Raw genomic sequence first — 16,240 nt, forward strand, 5'->3', positions numbered from 1 at the left:
TCCATGTTGTTATCGCTTACAAGAAATTACAGACTCTGCGGCGGTCGCAGCGCAGTTTTTGAAAACTATGGTGCAAGATTCCTCCAACAATTTGAGTTTTAAAAAAATGGTGTTATACACTTCAGAATTTGTGTAACGTTACACCTACTAACCATGGTAACCTTACACTTTTTTTACAGTGCATGCACCTGTGTTATATGTGTCTAGCATCTATATTACTCAATGGTTATGCCACTACATTACACTTGCATTAGAAAACTGGGTAAAGTTGGTTTTTTGCTCGTTGCCACAAACCGGGACTCAGATCTCACCCCAACACTGACTAAATTCCGAAAAAAAATTAGAAGGCAAAAAAATTTTCATTGCTATGTTTTTTTTTGTCATAAATGTCTTTTTTTCCTTTTTAAATATAATAATGGAACTACCTCCCTTCCCTCAAGCTTGCTGATTTAAAAAATTCAAAAAGTTATGATTTTCTGTATTGTTAATATTAGTAAACAATATCATTTTTGTTGTGCAGAGGACCTCGGCATCTGGTGCGCCTATGGCTTAAAAATCCCATGATCCTCCACTGGGAATGGCCCAATACGAACCACAATATGGCCCAGTTTTAGCTCAACCGCAGATGCCACTTTTGTGCTTATCTGCAATATATATTTGATCTATATATGCAAATTACATTATCATACATGAACTTGCAATATCAAATTTAAACAGTATTTTAATATAAAATGGGGGGGGGGAGGAGAAGAAAATAGCAACAGAATTTTAAGTATGAGGAATTTCTAATTTTATCATTTTGCTGAAAATTTCAATTAAAATTTCCTGAAAAGTTGAAAATTTTCATTTTTCTGTAGTGGAAATAAACCTCTTCGGAACCCCCCCCCCCTTTTTCCGTTGTTTTTCCGACTATTTTCATCTGTTGACATTTAATTTCTTTTGCTAGTCGATTAGCGACCCTAATTTGCAACTTTAGATCAAAATCATGACTCAAATGAGAATTGAGAGCAATGACGTGATGTTTTTCAATTTCCGAATTTGATGTATAATACATGTACTAGAAATAATCCCCTACACCTTTCAATTCTGGGAATGTCACTTAGTCAGGACTTGTGTGGATTGCCCGACGACACCATTCTCAGAACACTTTGGCCAATTTCAGATGCATAGCTAGATAATGCAGACGCACACGTGCACGCAGTGCGCGGATACATTCGCGCTGAGCAGACACATTTGGTGCAAATATGTACTTCGCTCAAAATTTTTTAATTAATATCAATATTAAACAATGGTTATCTTGAAAATCTGTAGTTAACCTAATGAAATTAATCTCTTGCTTTCATGGATACACGATTGAAAGCAAAAACAGCGTTGCATTACTGAAAATTTTACCTATCCACTGTATACTGTTTTAAATACCTGCAGATAGTTTTGAGTTGTGTGCGCAGATACTTTATATTTTTATCTAACTATGTTCAGATGCATATACACCAACCATGAACACAAAATCAACTAGTTAACAGCTGGAATCTCCATTTGGCCAAGGAATCAAAAAATACAAGAATGCTGGGGCCGTTTAATGCTCTCAAGGTTTAATGGAATCAAGATTAGAGTGAACAAGCATGGGTAAACTATTTTGAAGCATTCAGGAGTCTTAATGTGAACATTCTCAGTACAGGCATTAAACCTCTTATCTGCACTATTGTCCATTCACATTCAAAAATAGTAACTTTAGGTGCACCAGTTTAATGACTCTAATCCCTTTACTCTACTTTTTTGTTTCACCACACAGATATCCATGATTATTACTTTAATTTCAAATGCTAACAAGCATAAAAAGAGATAAAAATGTTTTGATATGCAAAGACACTGTACAGTAAGGGTGGAATGAAATAGAGGAATTTTTGATTTTCGGAAATGGGTTCCTTTCTGTTATGTACAAGGCTAAGTTACAAATCTGTAAAATAATTCATTTTTAAGACGTCATCTTGAGTCTGCACAATTGACTTAATTTTGAATTTTTTCTAGATTTTTCAAAAAATTTCTGAAGTATTAGAAATTAAAAAAAAAAAGATGATGGGTAGTTATTAACTCGCAGAACAAGGCTTAAAATATACCAATTTTTTTAAAGCATTTTAGGTTATAGTTTCAATAATGAGCATTACACCACAAGTTTATCAAATCTCTCAAAATGGCTGATATTTCCAATCAATACTCAATATGTACTTAAAAGTGTCATCAAAACTCTTTCTCATTACTATTACCTCACATTATGCAATGCACGATGCAAGTTATCTTAAACATTATTAGAAAGTTACTCACCAGAGCAGGCCGGACGAGAGGCCATGTCAGCCTAGTCGGAAACTAGGGGCCTGGAGACACTGACGCAAAAAAAGAAAGAAAGAATAGAAGGAAAGAAAAAGAAAGAAAAACAGAAAGGAAGAAAGAAAAAGAACGAAAAAACTCTGAATAATAGAAAACGTAAAGATAAAGTAAAATTTACCCTTTTGGTACTTACTGTTGTGGCACTTAAAACCGAGTTAATTGTTTTCCAGTAAGCAGTTTTGATTTCTCTCACCCCATTAATTTCTCCTCTTCTTTTTTACGGGGGTGAGAAGGACCCGGCGACGTAACTGACAAGGGCCCACCTTGGCTCTCTGCGGCCCTGCACCATAGCAGCTTTCTGACAGTTTTATCCTGCGAAACTCTAAACTAAGTGTATTTCATCAACTTTATAAACATAATAAACTTTCCAATATTTTTTTAATTTAAGTCCTGAAAAAAATTATTTTATTCCTAAATTCAGTTGTTCAAAAAAGAAAAGATTCATGTAAATGGCTTACAAAACTTCTGTCCGTATTCGAGGGTGTCCATAGTAGAGGTTTTTAATACATTAGGCTCGATGCCTAATTGCAGGGAATTATGAACTGTCCTCATTTGACAGGTATCCGTTAAGAAGAGTTTTCCTGTTTTTAAAAGAAATCTTTAAAATTACAGAAACATGTGCCAAATGCGAAATGAAAGCTGAATAATCAACGAAAATTAGATGATTTCCTATGACACAAAAACCTGTTGAAACAAACCGAAACTGGGGAAAAAAATTTAGGATTTTTAAAAACTTGGTTTGAAATTATAAGAATGAATGAAATTTGGGTTGGGGAGATTTGTTTAGTTTCTGACAAAACTTGTAAGTAAAAAATGAGTTTCAAACCATAAGGATTCAAAAACTCAGAAGCACTTAATTAAATAAGTTAAAAACCTTAAAATTCTAAGAATAAAAAAGTAAAAACAAAACAAAAGAATTCGAAACTAAAGAATAAATATTAAAGTGGTTGAAAATAAACAACAGTCACTCGCTTAAAAACGCGTAGCCCTTAATTAAAAAACGAATCGATTTGATTTGAAAATATCGGATTAGCATAAGTCGAGGTATTACTGTACTTGTACTATACCTGTGATCCCTATTTTCTTTAGGGTAGGATTCGCACAAAAGGACTACATCTAACTTGCAAAATCCTATGCAGAGGACATTTCCATCAGGATCTCGTTTCTGGTTTCTAAATTCTCGAGTTATATTCATAATGTTATGGTCCATTTCGAGGTAACTAAAAGAGATCGCAGAAAACAGAACAGAATGTAGATTGTATTAGTCCGCCATAAACCGGTCGGTCGCTACCGGCGAGCTCGTCGAATGTAAGCTATATGTGAAGCCTCTGGCCTTGTGGTTGCAAAGGGCAACCGGTTATTTGGACTGAAAGTTAGCAACACGTCATCTGGCGAGAGAATCTAAATTAGAAGCAATGGCGATCAACGAGTTCTATTTTATAGTGCCTAGAAGGAGTAGTGTTCCGTTTGGCCAATGATCGTATGTTACAAATATCGCCCTTCGGTGATAACATCGGTAATTGTAGCAGAATAGCTCGAGTGTGCTGGCAACAATATATATTGGTCTTGAGCCGTTATGCCGGCTTAATAGGGACAACCATTCTGTTGCAGTTACCAGTTAACTAAGCTTCAGTTGTAGCGGTTCTCTTCAAAACCAGAAGCAGCGATTTCTTAGATTAAAACGTCGATTGCCATGGCTAGTAAAGATGTAGACATAGGAAAGTTGTCACTGGAAGAACCTACAGCAGATTGGAAAGATTATTTACGTCTTAACATGATAAGCGATCGAAGAACACAGTCGTACGTTAAAGCAGCCAAAATTATTGTGCTGTTTCAAGGCCCAGTATGCCAAGAACGAAAAGAAGTAACTAGTGCCATGGCAGAGTTATTTAAAAATTCAAGTCGCATAATTTCGGACGAGACGTATCGCAAAGAATATCTTTCATTCAATGCTGAGAGAACAGATGAATTTCATATGTACTTTAAGAAACAATTCAAGAAAGCTTGTGAAGAAGGGTCCAACTTAATCGTCATTGATTCTTCATTGACATATTTACGGCAATTGGAATTTTATTTCTTTTTAGCTCGAAAATTTCAATATGTTGTTTTGATTGTTCCACCTCTAGTTAGTGTTGATGTGACTAGCCCTGAACAATTTAAAAACGTCAAGATGAGCCAGGCACAAAGTTTGATGCAAACTGGTGCTAAGTTGTCATCAGTAGGAGCCGTAAATCATTTTGATCACTACTTTTGTGCATGGTTTTTACATGAAGCAGACTCTGAATCTCTACGAACAGAAGCTAGTTTGTACATGCAAGATTGTTTTGAGAACCTTGATCGCTTTGCATCACGTTATAACCGAGTTTGTGATGTTGAAAATTTTAGAGCTTATTTTAATTTAGAAGATAGACGACAGGATTTAGCTTTCTGCGTTATTTCCTGTTTTGAACGTTTAAAGAAGCAGGTTGACTTTTTTAAACGAAAATGTGTGACAGACATGTATGGAAAAATGTACAAGCTGATCATTATTGGTTTCATAATAACCAATCATGTAATTGCTGCACGAGTGAAACTAACTTACAAGCAAAAGGAGTTATGTGATATGCCCAATGACTGGGATGAGAACTCGCGCATAAAACCTGTGTATTTTCCATCTGAGAAAGTGGAAGAAGCTAAGATTTCTCTTAATGAAGATGCCAGATTGATAGCATGTAAAGCTAATCCCACTCTTGTCGACTTTGGTGATCCTTGGTACGAGCCACTTAAACAGGTCAACTTGCATGCAAAAGGAAGATCTTCTCACATTGTTCTTGGCAAAGCTCCTGGTGCTCCTGCGATGAATGTTGACTATGATGTTCATTTTGCAGTTCATAGAGAGAGAAAGACGATAGCTAATCACCCGGATGACATTGAGCCCATAGATATTGGGCGCTCAATTGTGTATAGTATTGGACGTTTCTGGTATATTTATTTGAAGCAGTATTTATCAGTTGATGGGTTTTTGGCTACTTGTTGTAAGCCTGAACTATTCAAAGATACTTAAAGTATGGGTATTTTCGTACTGTTAAGTTTTAATTATTCCATTTTTACAAATTTTATTCTCGACTGTTGCAAACTTTTCAAGTAAGAATTGCATAATTTGAAATATGTATGGACTGATAATTTTGATTTGTTAAACCAGTAGCGTCACTAGAGTTTGCAGTCCGAACAGTGTCACATTTTTGAAGAGTGACATTTAACATCAACTTTGTTCCTTAAAACATATGTACATGTCAGGTGCATAACTTATCTCCTCATATTTTTTCGCTTGAAATTTTGAATTAGTGCTAAATTCAGAACTCTTTCGGATCGTCACCTTTCCGGACTTCAAAACTCTTTGGATTTTAGATCTTGACTCAAAAAATAGTGAAAATTATCATATCGTGTTTCATTTGGCAGGTATTTCTAAATTTTATTATTGCTCTTTTGTTCCTTTCTCAAGCTATGCATACTTTGGTATACTAAAAAAAAAGAAAGAAATTTCAGCCACTTATGATCCGCAAATGTTTATTTCATTACTATACAAATTGCCAATTAACCCAAAATAAAATTATATTTATATTGAAAATTAGCTTTACCTTTTTGCTCAAAATGCTTCATTTTGTATAAAAAATAAAAAGTCATAAACTGAATGGGGATGCTAAAACATTGCTGAGGAACTACAGCAAAAATACTATTATTGTGCATCAAAGATTATTGTGCATTTAAAATGTTAAAATATTGTTTCTTTTTTTTAAGACTTATTTTTAAATTTTACAACAAGGATTTCAGATCTTCCAGATTTCGTGATTCTGAAATTGCAGTCCCCTACTGTATGTTCAATTAATCAAATGCTATGTGACTCCTTTACAATATTGAACTTGTCATCTCTATTAAATACCTCTAATATTTATTTTCATTGTTCATTAGAAATGTAAACAAATACTTTTTATTTGGAGTCAAAAAAAAATTTTTTTTTTTCTGGTGTTTTTTTTTTTTTTTTTTTTTTTTTTTTTTTTTTTAAGGTAAGAGTGATTCCAGAATATGACAGGCTAAAACAGCTAACAAATACCAAAATTATTCTTTGAAATTAAGACCTAATTTTGAGCAACATTGATATGGGTAGCTCAGCTTCAAATATTAGTTTGATGTGAATATATGTTAATGCTTACAACTCTGTGCATAAATTTATAAAAAAAAAATTGGTAATGAAAACTATTTTATATATTGTCTTTCACTAGTATATGATATTTTTTCCTTTGACAATATTTCTTTTTTCGCTGTGTCATTAATTAGGTTGTATTTCAGTTAATTTTTCACGATCCCCAAAAAATTTTTTTCCACACCAAACAACTACAGAAATTTGCATTCTTTCCAATAAATTTTAAAAAGAGCACGTAAAAGGAGGCTTAGTGCATCTTTAAAAAAAATGTTTCCATTCTTAAATCCTTAGTGCTTTGTTTTAGCAATAGACTATTGCTGAAACAAAGGAAACAGACAGCCTAAAAGTGTTTGTACCCTTGCCATTTTCAATTACCTATTGATTATTGATTAAAATAATATTTCAGATTAGATATTTTATTGTAAGATCTATGATCTATTTTTTACAAAACTATATGCAATATTTTTCAAAATAGTAAAACTTTATTTTGTGGAATCAATGACGAAGAAGGGTCAAAAGCTTTCGGTAATAAACCAAAGTATACTCCTTTTGAATGCTGTATAAGAAATCAAGTTCAAGACTTGGAAATTTGGCATTTTCATTAATTTTAGCTTTTTTTAATTATTTTTCTTTTAGAAATTTTCAGTTGAGTAATTTCATTAATTCACAGAATTATTGAGATTGTTTAGCTGTTGAATAAAAAAGTAGGTACCAGTCATTTTTTTCTAATAAATGCAAAAATCAATATCTGACACCTTTTTAAAAATATTTCGTATCTCTTTATTTGACAAAATAAAGTATTTTGATAAAGAAAATTTTGAAAATAGGGTTGAGTTTACTCCTTTCATTTTACTTAGAATTGATCTTAATATTTTTGGACCATCCGCAGATATACCTACTATATTTTTTAAGTTTGAATTATTTGTGTGTCTAATATAATGCAATGCACTGCTGCAAAAAATATGAAGTACTTTTTTTGGGGGGGGGACGGGTTTAAATGCAGAAATACATATTTGTCTATCAATGCAGAAGGACTAGAAATTTTTTTTCTCCCTGAGCCATAACCATCTCTCATTTTTTTTTTTAAATGAAACATTGATGTGATAATACGAGCTGATTGTTGATATGGAACTGGATTTCCTCATATGGTGCATAAATGAGCCTTGTTGAAGTTTTAACCGGCTCCAATACTCTTAATTTTGTGGAATTCACCCAAAGCTATAAAACATCAATACCTGTAAAATCATTTCAATTAATTAATGTATATAAGGTGATATATCGTCATCTCAGAGTAACAGTGAGATATATAATCCCAGAAATAACGCTAAGATATCTTACTGTTGCTCTGAAGTGATATATTCAATACTAGCTGACCCAGCCACGCGTTGCTGTGGCAAAGAAGTTGGATTAAAATAAACTTGAACTCATTATTTTGATAGAATCAAATAAATATTTTTAATAGAGCTTAAAATAGTATAGCCGATTTTATAACATATGAGATTGATAATGGGCGTTATTCAATTTAAAAACGATTCCTAAATGTTCCTGGAAAATTATGGGCAGCTGATGTGGCCAATTTCTGCCAGTATCATGTCAAGCCAAAACCCGGAAAGTTTTCCGATAAAAGTTAATAACCTTCCTGAAATCATCTCGGAAGCCTCTTGAAAAATTTGAAGATCTTCCCGTTTGAAGTTAGTCGTGTTTCTGGAACTTTAGTGTAAACTTAGGAAGGGATACAAAAAAAAAGCTTAGCACCTTTCTGATTTATTAAGGAACTTCTATAAGCAGTAATGCAAACATAGCCAAAGCTTAGCCAGAACTGCAAGCAATTATCGAAAATTTTTACTCAGTAACGTTTCGGATTTGTTTTTTTTTTTTTTTTTACCGTGCAGGCTGAAGAAAGTACTTATTGAATTCAATAAGTACTAACTTAATTTTGTATGGAAAAAGCACTATACTTACGCTTAGTAAATTTTGTAAGTATAACTTCCACAAAAAAAAAAAAAATTGAAAGTGATAGTAAATATCGAAACTGATTGTAAAATAACCGAATGTAGAAACTAAGCGTAAACCACCATACACTTTTAGATTCTACACTACATTTTATTCACATTAGCTTTCTCTATAGTTTGTAATCAATAACTTCTTTACAAAATACACTAACTAAATTAAAAATGTATAAAAATTAAATTTTTTCAATGAAGTAGATAACACTGACTTCGAACTATTGTTTCTATTATTTGAAAACTGAAAACTGTCTAAGCACTAAGTTGTGCACAATGTTCTTGATCAACCAGTCTTTTGCTAATACGAAAAGTATGATAACTTTCCACGTGTGAGTAGGCAATATTTCGTTGCCCATAAGAGAAATATTTATGTTTCAAGAACAAACCGAAAGAAGACATTTTTTGTTCTTTAAATCTATTTATGGTCTTTGCAAAAGCTAAACGAATCAAAAATTGAAGCCTTTCAAATGTGTTTGAAAATTATGACGCTAATAATGGATTACGTGTCAACACAAACATTTCTCCTTTAAACTTTTCCGACAAATATTGTTGACTTTATGTAGAAACGTGTACCGTTGCGTAATTTAGGTGGGTTTAAATCGCGAAAAAGAATAAATTGTTGAGCCAATTTTCAACCGGAAATCGTGTAGACGCATTCCTGGTGTATCCAGGGAATTTAAAAATTCATTTGGAGTGTTTACTGCTTTGTTTTCATCGACAACTTGTTCAGCATCAATGGAGAGCTTTTTCTTAAAGCCGTCAGTAATGGCTCATTATTCGCAATAATTGTAGCTAAGACAGAGTCATTGCTCTGTTGTTATATGTTGCAAATCAATGTTAACTAAGTCGGTGGCCCAACTATCAAGTGATGGCATATCATAATGACTAAGCGGCAAATTTGAAATTGAAACGCAAAAACCTTCAGTTAAAACTAAAGCTTCATATTCATCTCTGGTGTAAAATCTGGATTTGGACATTTGTGTGTTTGTTAAACTTTATGAAATACGTCTTCAAACGTGAAAGTAATATAGTTTCTCCTTAAAAAATAATGATTGTGTTGGATAGTATGTCGTCAAAATTGTTTTAAACAGTTGACGAATACTGTTTCTCCTTATGTCAAACCTGCATTAGAAAGTGTCAACTCCCAATGACTTTGTGCTACCAATAAATACAACTTGCGACATGCATCAGGATATGTATTTGACAGTCGACAATTGACGATCCACAAATATTCCTGTCTGTTCGGGAATGTTTACCGAAAACAAAACTGCTACAAAACCAGCGCGATTACAGAGGCAATTATGATTTTTAAAAAATTAAATTTATCTGGAAATAGACTCTCAATTAGTTCACTTTTCGTCTCAACGGCAGTGCAGAAATTGTCTGGCTATTTGTTGTACTGTATATTTTGATACAGTTCAATTTCACCGTTTCCAATACTCAGCAATTGCTTAGAAAATACTTATGCGATTAGATTATTTTGCGTTTATACTCGCATGTTCATGGCCAATCGCATTATCTCGTCATTACGCTATAAAAAACGTTTTTTTTAAACATGCGTTGATTTCATCGGAATAACTGGTAATGTCTGCCGGAAGTCCCCAGACAGTATTCAGACAATTTTGCCTAAAAGTTGATCGTTGCCATTCAAATCTTGCATAATCCTATGATGTGCTTCGAATGAATGCTTTTACACATGAGACATAGTACACTCATCCGAAATTATAATTTCACTCTCTTGCAACACTACAGCCATACCACGTCTTTTTTTTCTTTATTGTACACATTGTGTTTTGTTTGTTATGAATATCTAATAGGCAACTTTAAAGCTGAATGTGCTGTTTGTGTACCATCTAAAAAAAGTTGCAGCAATGCCTGACGATGCAATTGTCACTGCAATTTTCTGTTGCAAATGTATCTTTGCAAGAATTAATGATATTAAAAATTTCCTGGGGAACAAAATAAAGAAAATAATTGTTTTCCGCTTAAATTCATTAACTTTCCTGAAATAAACCTGGAATATTTTTGAAGAATTCAGTAGTCTTCTTGGTTAAGAAGGCAGTTATGATTCTGGCACCTGCAGAGAAGCCTAACGCAGGATTAATATAATAGCCTGGAACCTTCCTGCTTTTCTAAGAAAGCTCTCAAAGCATTAATACACGCATTGCCAACGCGAAGACAGACTCTCAAGCAAGTAGCTCGAATGTAGTTCCTCTGCAACTCTTGCAAAACTTCGTGATCCAGATAACTTTTCGCACTCATTGGGTGTTGAGTCAATCTGGACAAACCGCAATCACTCCGAAACCGATACACCTATTAAATACGTTTAGTTAATCTTGATACTGGTGGAGAAAAATACTTTTCACAACGGTGTGAAATCTGCAATTTGTAGCAATTCAAGGAAACGTTTTGAAAAATATAGTTGATTTTCTCAGGAAGTAAATAATAACCTGTAATATCCCGAAACGTTATATGGAAATTCTAAGCAACATCTCTGAGCTTTTTTTATCATGGTGTTTTTAGCAGTAAGTCATACGATGTTAGAGTTATATCGATTAATTAACTTACACCGCCATCTATTAAGAATTTTTAGAACTAAACAATTAATTCACACTATTATTGCATAATTAATATGAAATTTGCAGTAAAAAATTATAAAAACTATCCTATCTTTTAAGTTGGACCAAATGACACATTGATATGAAATTTGAGAAAAATCGGTTGAGTAGTTTCGGAGTTTACCCCGAACAAACATCGTGACACGAGATTTTTATATATATAGATTTTCTTGCTAGGGACGTTCGAAATGTAAGTTCCGTTTTGAAATAAAAAGAGAACAAGTACAGATACAGAAAATAAATTTTTTTGCTCAAAAACTGACCACCTTTACACTATTTTTCAACATAGCTCCTGTGATTTTCCAGGTATTGGTCATAGCAAGCACAAGATATTTTTATACCCTCTTCGTAGAATATTGCTGCCTGTGAAGTGAACCATGAGGTTCTTTCAGCTCGTCATCGCTATCATAGACAAAGGATTCCTACTGGGCTTTGACTCGGATTTTTTTGAGTATTCTTTGTACAGTTCCGACCTCACTCCTAGCGAATTTCATTTGTTCCGGGTTCTTAAGTCTTTCTTTGGCCGTTAGTAGTACAACAGTGATGACCAGCTGGAAGAACATGTAACCTTAGGGTTAGGCGGCAACAATATTTTACAAAGAGGGTATATACAAGAACTTGTACTATACTAGGCAGTGTTAGAAATCAGTAAAAAATCCTACTGGTCCTTTGGACCAGTTAACATGAATATGTATACTGGTTGGCTTTAAATTCAACACTAAATGTGTTTGTAGTAGCTAAAATTATTTACTTTATGAGAACATTTATAGAGTCATTTTTAATCTATTTCATGTTTAGCTAACTGGTTAGACAAATTTTAAAAATTTTGTTTGGTAAAATTTTGCAATTAACATTAAAATTTGGTATCTTAAACAGCCAAGTGTTTATGGAGTAAAAACCAATTTCATTAAGCAACCCTTAAAATAGGCCACCAAAAATTTGGGAATTTAATTTTATCATTCTTACTTCGTTTCAGGATATCGCTGCTTGCATCCCCCCCCTCCCAATTGTGATGTATATTGAGTAAAATCTGGAAGTGGATGTATGATTTAAAATTATATAAAGCTTATTTAATTTTTATGAAGTATGAATGAAAAAAAAACGTTTAAAAATGTTGATCATCGGTTTGGCTAATAGTAGCTAAACATATTCCAGGCTAATGCTCTTCAACTTTTCTAGCCAAGTGTGATCAAAAATAGCCTGTGGACCACTTATTATTTTTACTTCCTTTTACAAAAAAGGAAGTATTGTATTCGCGAAAAAATTTTCACTCAAAAATCGCCCTTAATTTCCATTTTTCTCACCCCCAAATGAATGTTGAGTTTTTTTTTCGATTCGACCACATGCGGAAAAGTGCCTAAGAATGTATAGACACGCGAAATATCCATTTTGACCATCACCGAGGTAATTACAACGACTTTTCTCGTGACGTCTGTATGTATGTGCGTATGTGCGTATGTATCTCGCATAACTCAAAAATGGTATGTCCTAGAAAGTTGAAATTTGGTACATAGACTCGTAGTGGGGTCTAGTTGTGCACCTCCTATTTTGGTTGCATTCGGGTGTTTCTAAAGGGGTCTTTTGCACCTTTTTGGGGGGAAATCATTGTTAATTTCGATGCAAACTCAAGTGGTGTTATAATTTGGCGGTCACTTGGCGATATATCGCCAGTCTTTTGGTTGCCAAGTTTTGTCGCCAACTTGGCGAAAAATTTGGCGATTTTTTTTTTTTTTTTTTTTAATCTGCTTTCAATGTGGCCATTGCTAGTGATATTTAAAGACTTAGAGAGAGAATCCCATTAAAATTGCAATAATAGGGAAATAGCATTAAATTGGTGTAAAAGGAAGTCATGTGATGCACACATCAGCTCGTTTAGGGAAGTTTCACTAGTCTGGGACCAATGGACCAGTAGTAATTTCGAACGCTGCCAAGATAAATGCCTAGAAAATCACGGGTGAGCTATATCAAAAAATAGTGTAAGGGCTGGTAGATTTTTGTGCAATAAATTTCTTTGCTGTATCTTTTTTTTTTTTTTTTTTTTTCAAATTTCAAAACTAAACCCTCATGCATGGAAAAGAAAAAAAAAATTTAAGTAACACATGAAGCATTTCTATACAATCCTTCAGCTGTTTTTTGTGAAAATTGTCAACTACCTTACGAAATGTTTAACCCTTGAAATTAGTTTTATCTGGTTACAAGTTTTATATTGTGTAACAATTGCATGTTTTAGTGTAAAATCGTTCATGAAAAATAATTAGAAAGATAGTGTTAAGGAAAATGTGAGGCACCTTATATTTTTGACAGATGAGCAGATGTCTCACATAAATTGTGTTGTGACTGTGTGAGGCATACTTTCTATTCAAATCTGGCTATCTTTAAAAGAGTTCGTACCAATTTCAACTGCAAACAGGGTAATTCTTTCCAGACCTAAAAGGTGTTCTTTTATATTAATGGTTCATCCCATTTTAATGAGCACTAAACCTTTTTTGAAACTTTTGTTACATCAAAAAATAAAAAGATTTGTCCCCTGTTGTAGATAATTACTTAAATGTGAAACATTTAAAGTAATTGGGATGAGGATAACACTGCATATTATATTGAGTCACACCAGTGCTAGGAACGCTACTGGTTAACCACACAGTATTTTTTGCAACTTATGCTGTGATATTTAAGGTTTCAAAAGTGTTCACTAGTTTATGTAAAGCTGAGCTGGAGGAAGATATTTAAGTTTTTATTATTCAAACATATATTTTTCATGTCATTGTTGGTTTAATATCCTCTTAAAGTAGGTTTCATCCTTTGAATCAACTTTTTCATATTTCGACAAAACTATATTCAAAAAATAAGTCAAACCCAGCTTGTGTTTTGTGTTAAGAAATGACTTAATTGAAAAAGAGTTTAATTGCAATACTTTCATATGTACTTTCTATTAGATTATTTTGGGTTTAATGTATTTCCCAAAAAAAGAAATAAACTTACCAGCCTTTTATCATTTTGGAACTTTGGTGGAATTTTGGTAATGAGGGATTTATAATATAAAATTTCATCTTCCTACTCTGGCAACTTACTTTCAGGCAAGGAGATCCCTGAGGTTCTACTGTTTGGCCCCGAATTCCGTGAATGCTATCATAAGGTAAATATACTATCATAAACTCTAAAGAGTTTCAATATTTCTCGACAGAATTTTCAAACTTTAAGGCTGTTAAAATTTATTTTCTGGAAGCATTGTTTACAATTGGTAGCTCCCAAACTTTATAACATTACAACCCATTTTTTAGAAACCTTATCAATTGTACCCATAGTTTTTTTAATATTTTCTTTCCAGAAATAAGACCAGCAGAGAAATAAACATTAAAAAAACTTTTTTTTAAATTTGTCGCATTTATTTTGACTGTAATATGCTAAATACCAGTGCAATGCACAGTAAAGAAAATTCTATAAAAATGAGTTTGGGGGGGGGGGGGAATACTGAATACCAACAATTGATTTTAAAATTCAAATGTCTTCACCATTTTGTTTGTAAACCAAATTTTTGTAAGAAATTAGGAAATTTATTGAACATAGGATTTGCCAAACTTAACACCAGCAACTAGTGATGAGCATAATCGAGATCTTTTGATAATCGAGATCTCGGGAATCGAGTACTTCTGATAATCGAGTGATTGATTATCGAGATCTTTTTAAGTCGATCACTCGAGTGATTGATAATCGAGATCTTTTGAAATTGAGAACTCGAGCGATTGACTTCTCGAGATCTTCCGAATCGAGTACTCGAGCGATTGACTTCTCGAGATCTTTTGAATCAGTACTCGAGCGATTGACTTCTCGAGATCTTTTGAATCGAGTACTCGAGCGATTGACTTCTCGAGATCTTTTGAATCGAGTACTCGAGCGATTGACTTCTCGAGATCTTTTGAATCGAGTACTCGAGCGATTGACTTCTCGAGATCTTTTGAATCGAGTACTCGAGCGATTGACTTCTCGAGATCTTTTGAATCGATCTCTCGAGATGTTTTAAAACGAGATCTTGCGACGTTTGAATCGAGTACTCGAGTAGTTCATTTTCTGAGCTTTTCCAAAATTGAGTTGACTGCTACGGGGGTGCCCACTAAAAGGGGGTAGGGCATGGCGCAGCCTGTGCAACTAAAATTTTTAGAGCCGGCTTTTTGAGAGGGTTTTTTTATCTCATTTTCGGAAGGGGGGAGGGGGTCCATGGCGCAGCCTGCGAAACCGAAATTTTTAGAAGCGGTTTTTTGAGAGTTTTTTTTAATCTCATTTCGGGAGGGGGGGGGGGAGCTCTTTCTAGACGGATGCTCCGTAACATTTGAGAGGGTGCGCCATCGCCCTGCGAAAGGGGGGAGGTGGGCTCCCTTGACTTCAGTTGAATTCCCGAGTTGTTTTGGCAGGGGTGCGCTCGAGATAGGAATGTGACATTTAGCCTAACATTTAGGGGTATAATAAGGGGTGAACCCTCCTGGCTTTTAGAAGTTTTAGGTTAAGTTGGGGGGGGGGGGTATTGACACCCCCCTTTTAGAAGGGGGATCAATACCACTCCCCCCAAATTCCATGAAAAATTCTAGTTTTTACATTTAAGTGGGTCTAGTTTTTTGTTGTTTACCGATAAAATGAGCAGATACACCTTTTGTCCCCTTACCCTCCGGTAAAGTTCGAAATGCAAGCTTGTTTTAGGGGGTCGATTCGATAGATTTTAGTCTTCATTTTGGGGTCGCAATCCTTGGGGGATGCAGGTTCGACTAGATTCCCTGTTAGCTTGTCAGAAACTAGGAGCTCGGCATTTGGGCGACTGAGTGATTTATTCGAATGGTTATGCATTTAAACTAATGATTTTCAGTTATCACGTGATTATTTCGAATGGTTTCGGGCTCTCAAACACGAAGTTAAAATGTAAACAAGTAGGGGAATAGTTGCTCTGCGCAAAAGTACTCATTCTTTCATAGTTTATAGCTTTGCTTTTTTTTTTAAAGTTCTTGTTGAGAGTAGTTAAGTATATTTATCTGACTAATACATGAGGAGGGAGGGTAAAATATTTC

General features: G+C 33.9%; 1 protein-coding gene across 1 annotated transcript in view; it reads left to right on the forward strand.

Annotated features, from left to right (window-relative positions):
- Window positions 1-4,078: 4,078 nt before the first annotated feature.
- The window catches only part of LOC129219172 (uncharacterized), a 92,668-nt gene continuing 80,506 nt past the window's right edge, over window positions 4,079-16,240 (forward strand). The window contains exon 1 of the mRNA XM_054853492.1: window positions 4,079-4,249. Coding sequence (XP_054709467.1) covers window positions 4,079-4,249 — 171 coding nt within the window. The remainder of the gene's footprint in view (window positions 4,250-16,240) is intronic.

Source organism: Uloborus diversus, chromosome 3 (assembly GCF_026930045.1).
Source record: "Uloborus diversus isolate 005 chromosome 3, Udiv.v.3.1, whole genome shotgun sequence".
Taxonomy (NCBI): Eukaryota; Metazoa; Arthropoda; class Arachnida; order Araneae; family Uloboridae; genus Uloborus; species Uloborus diversus.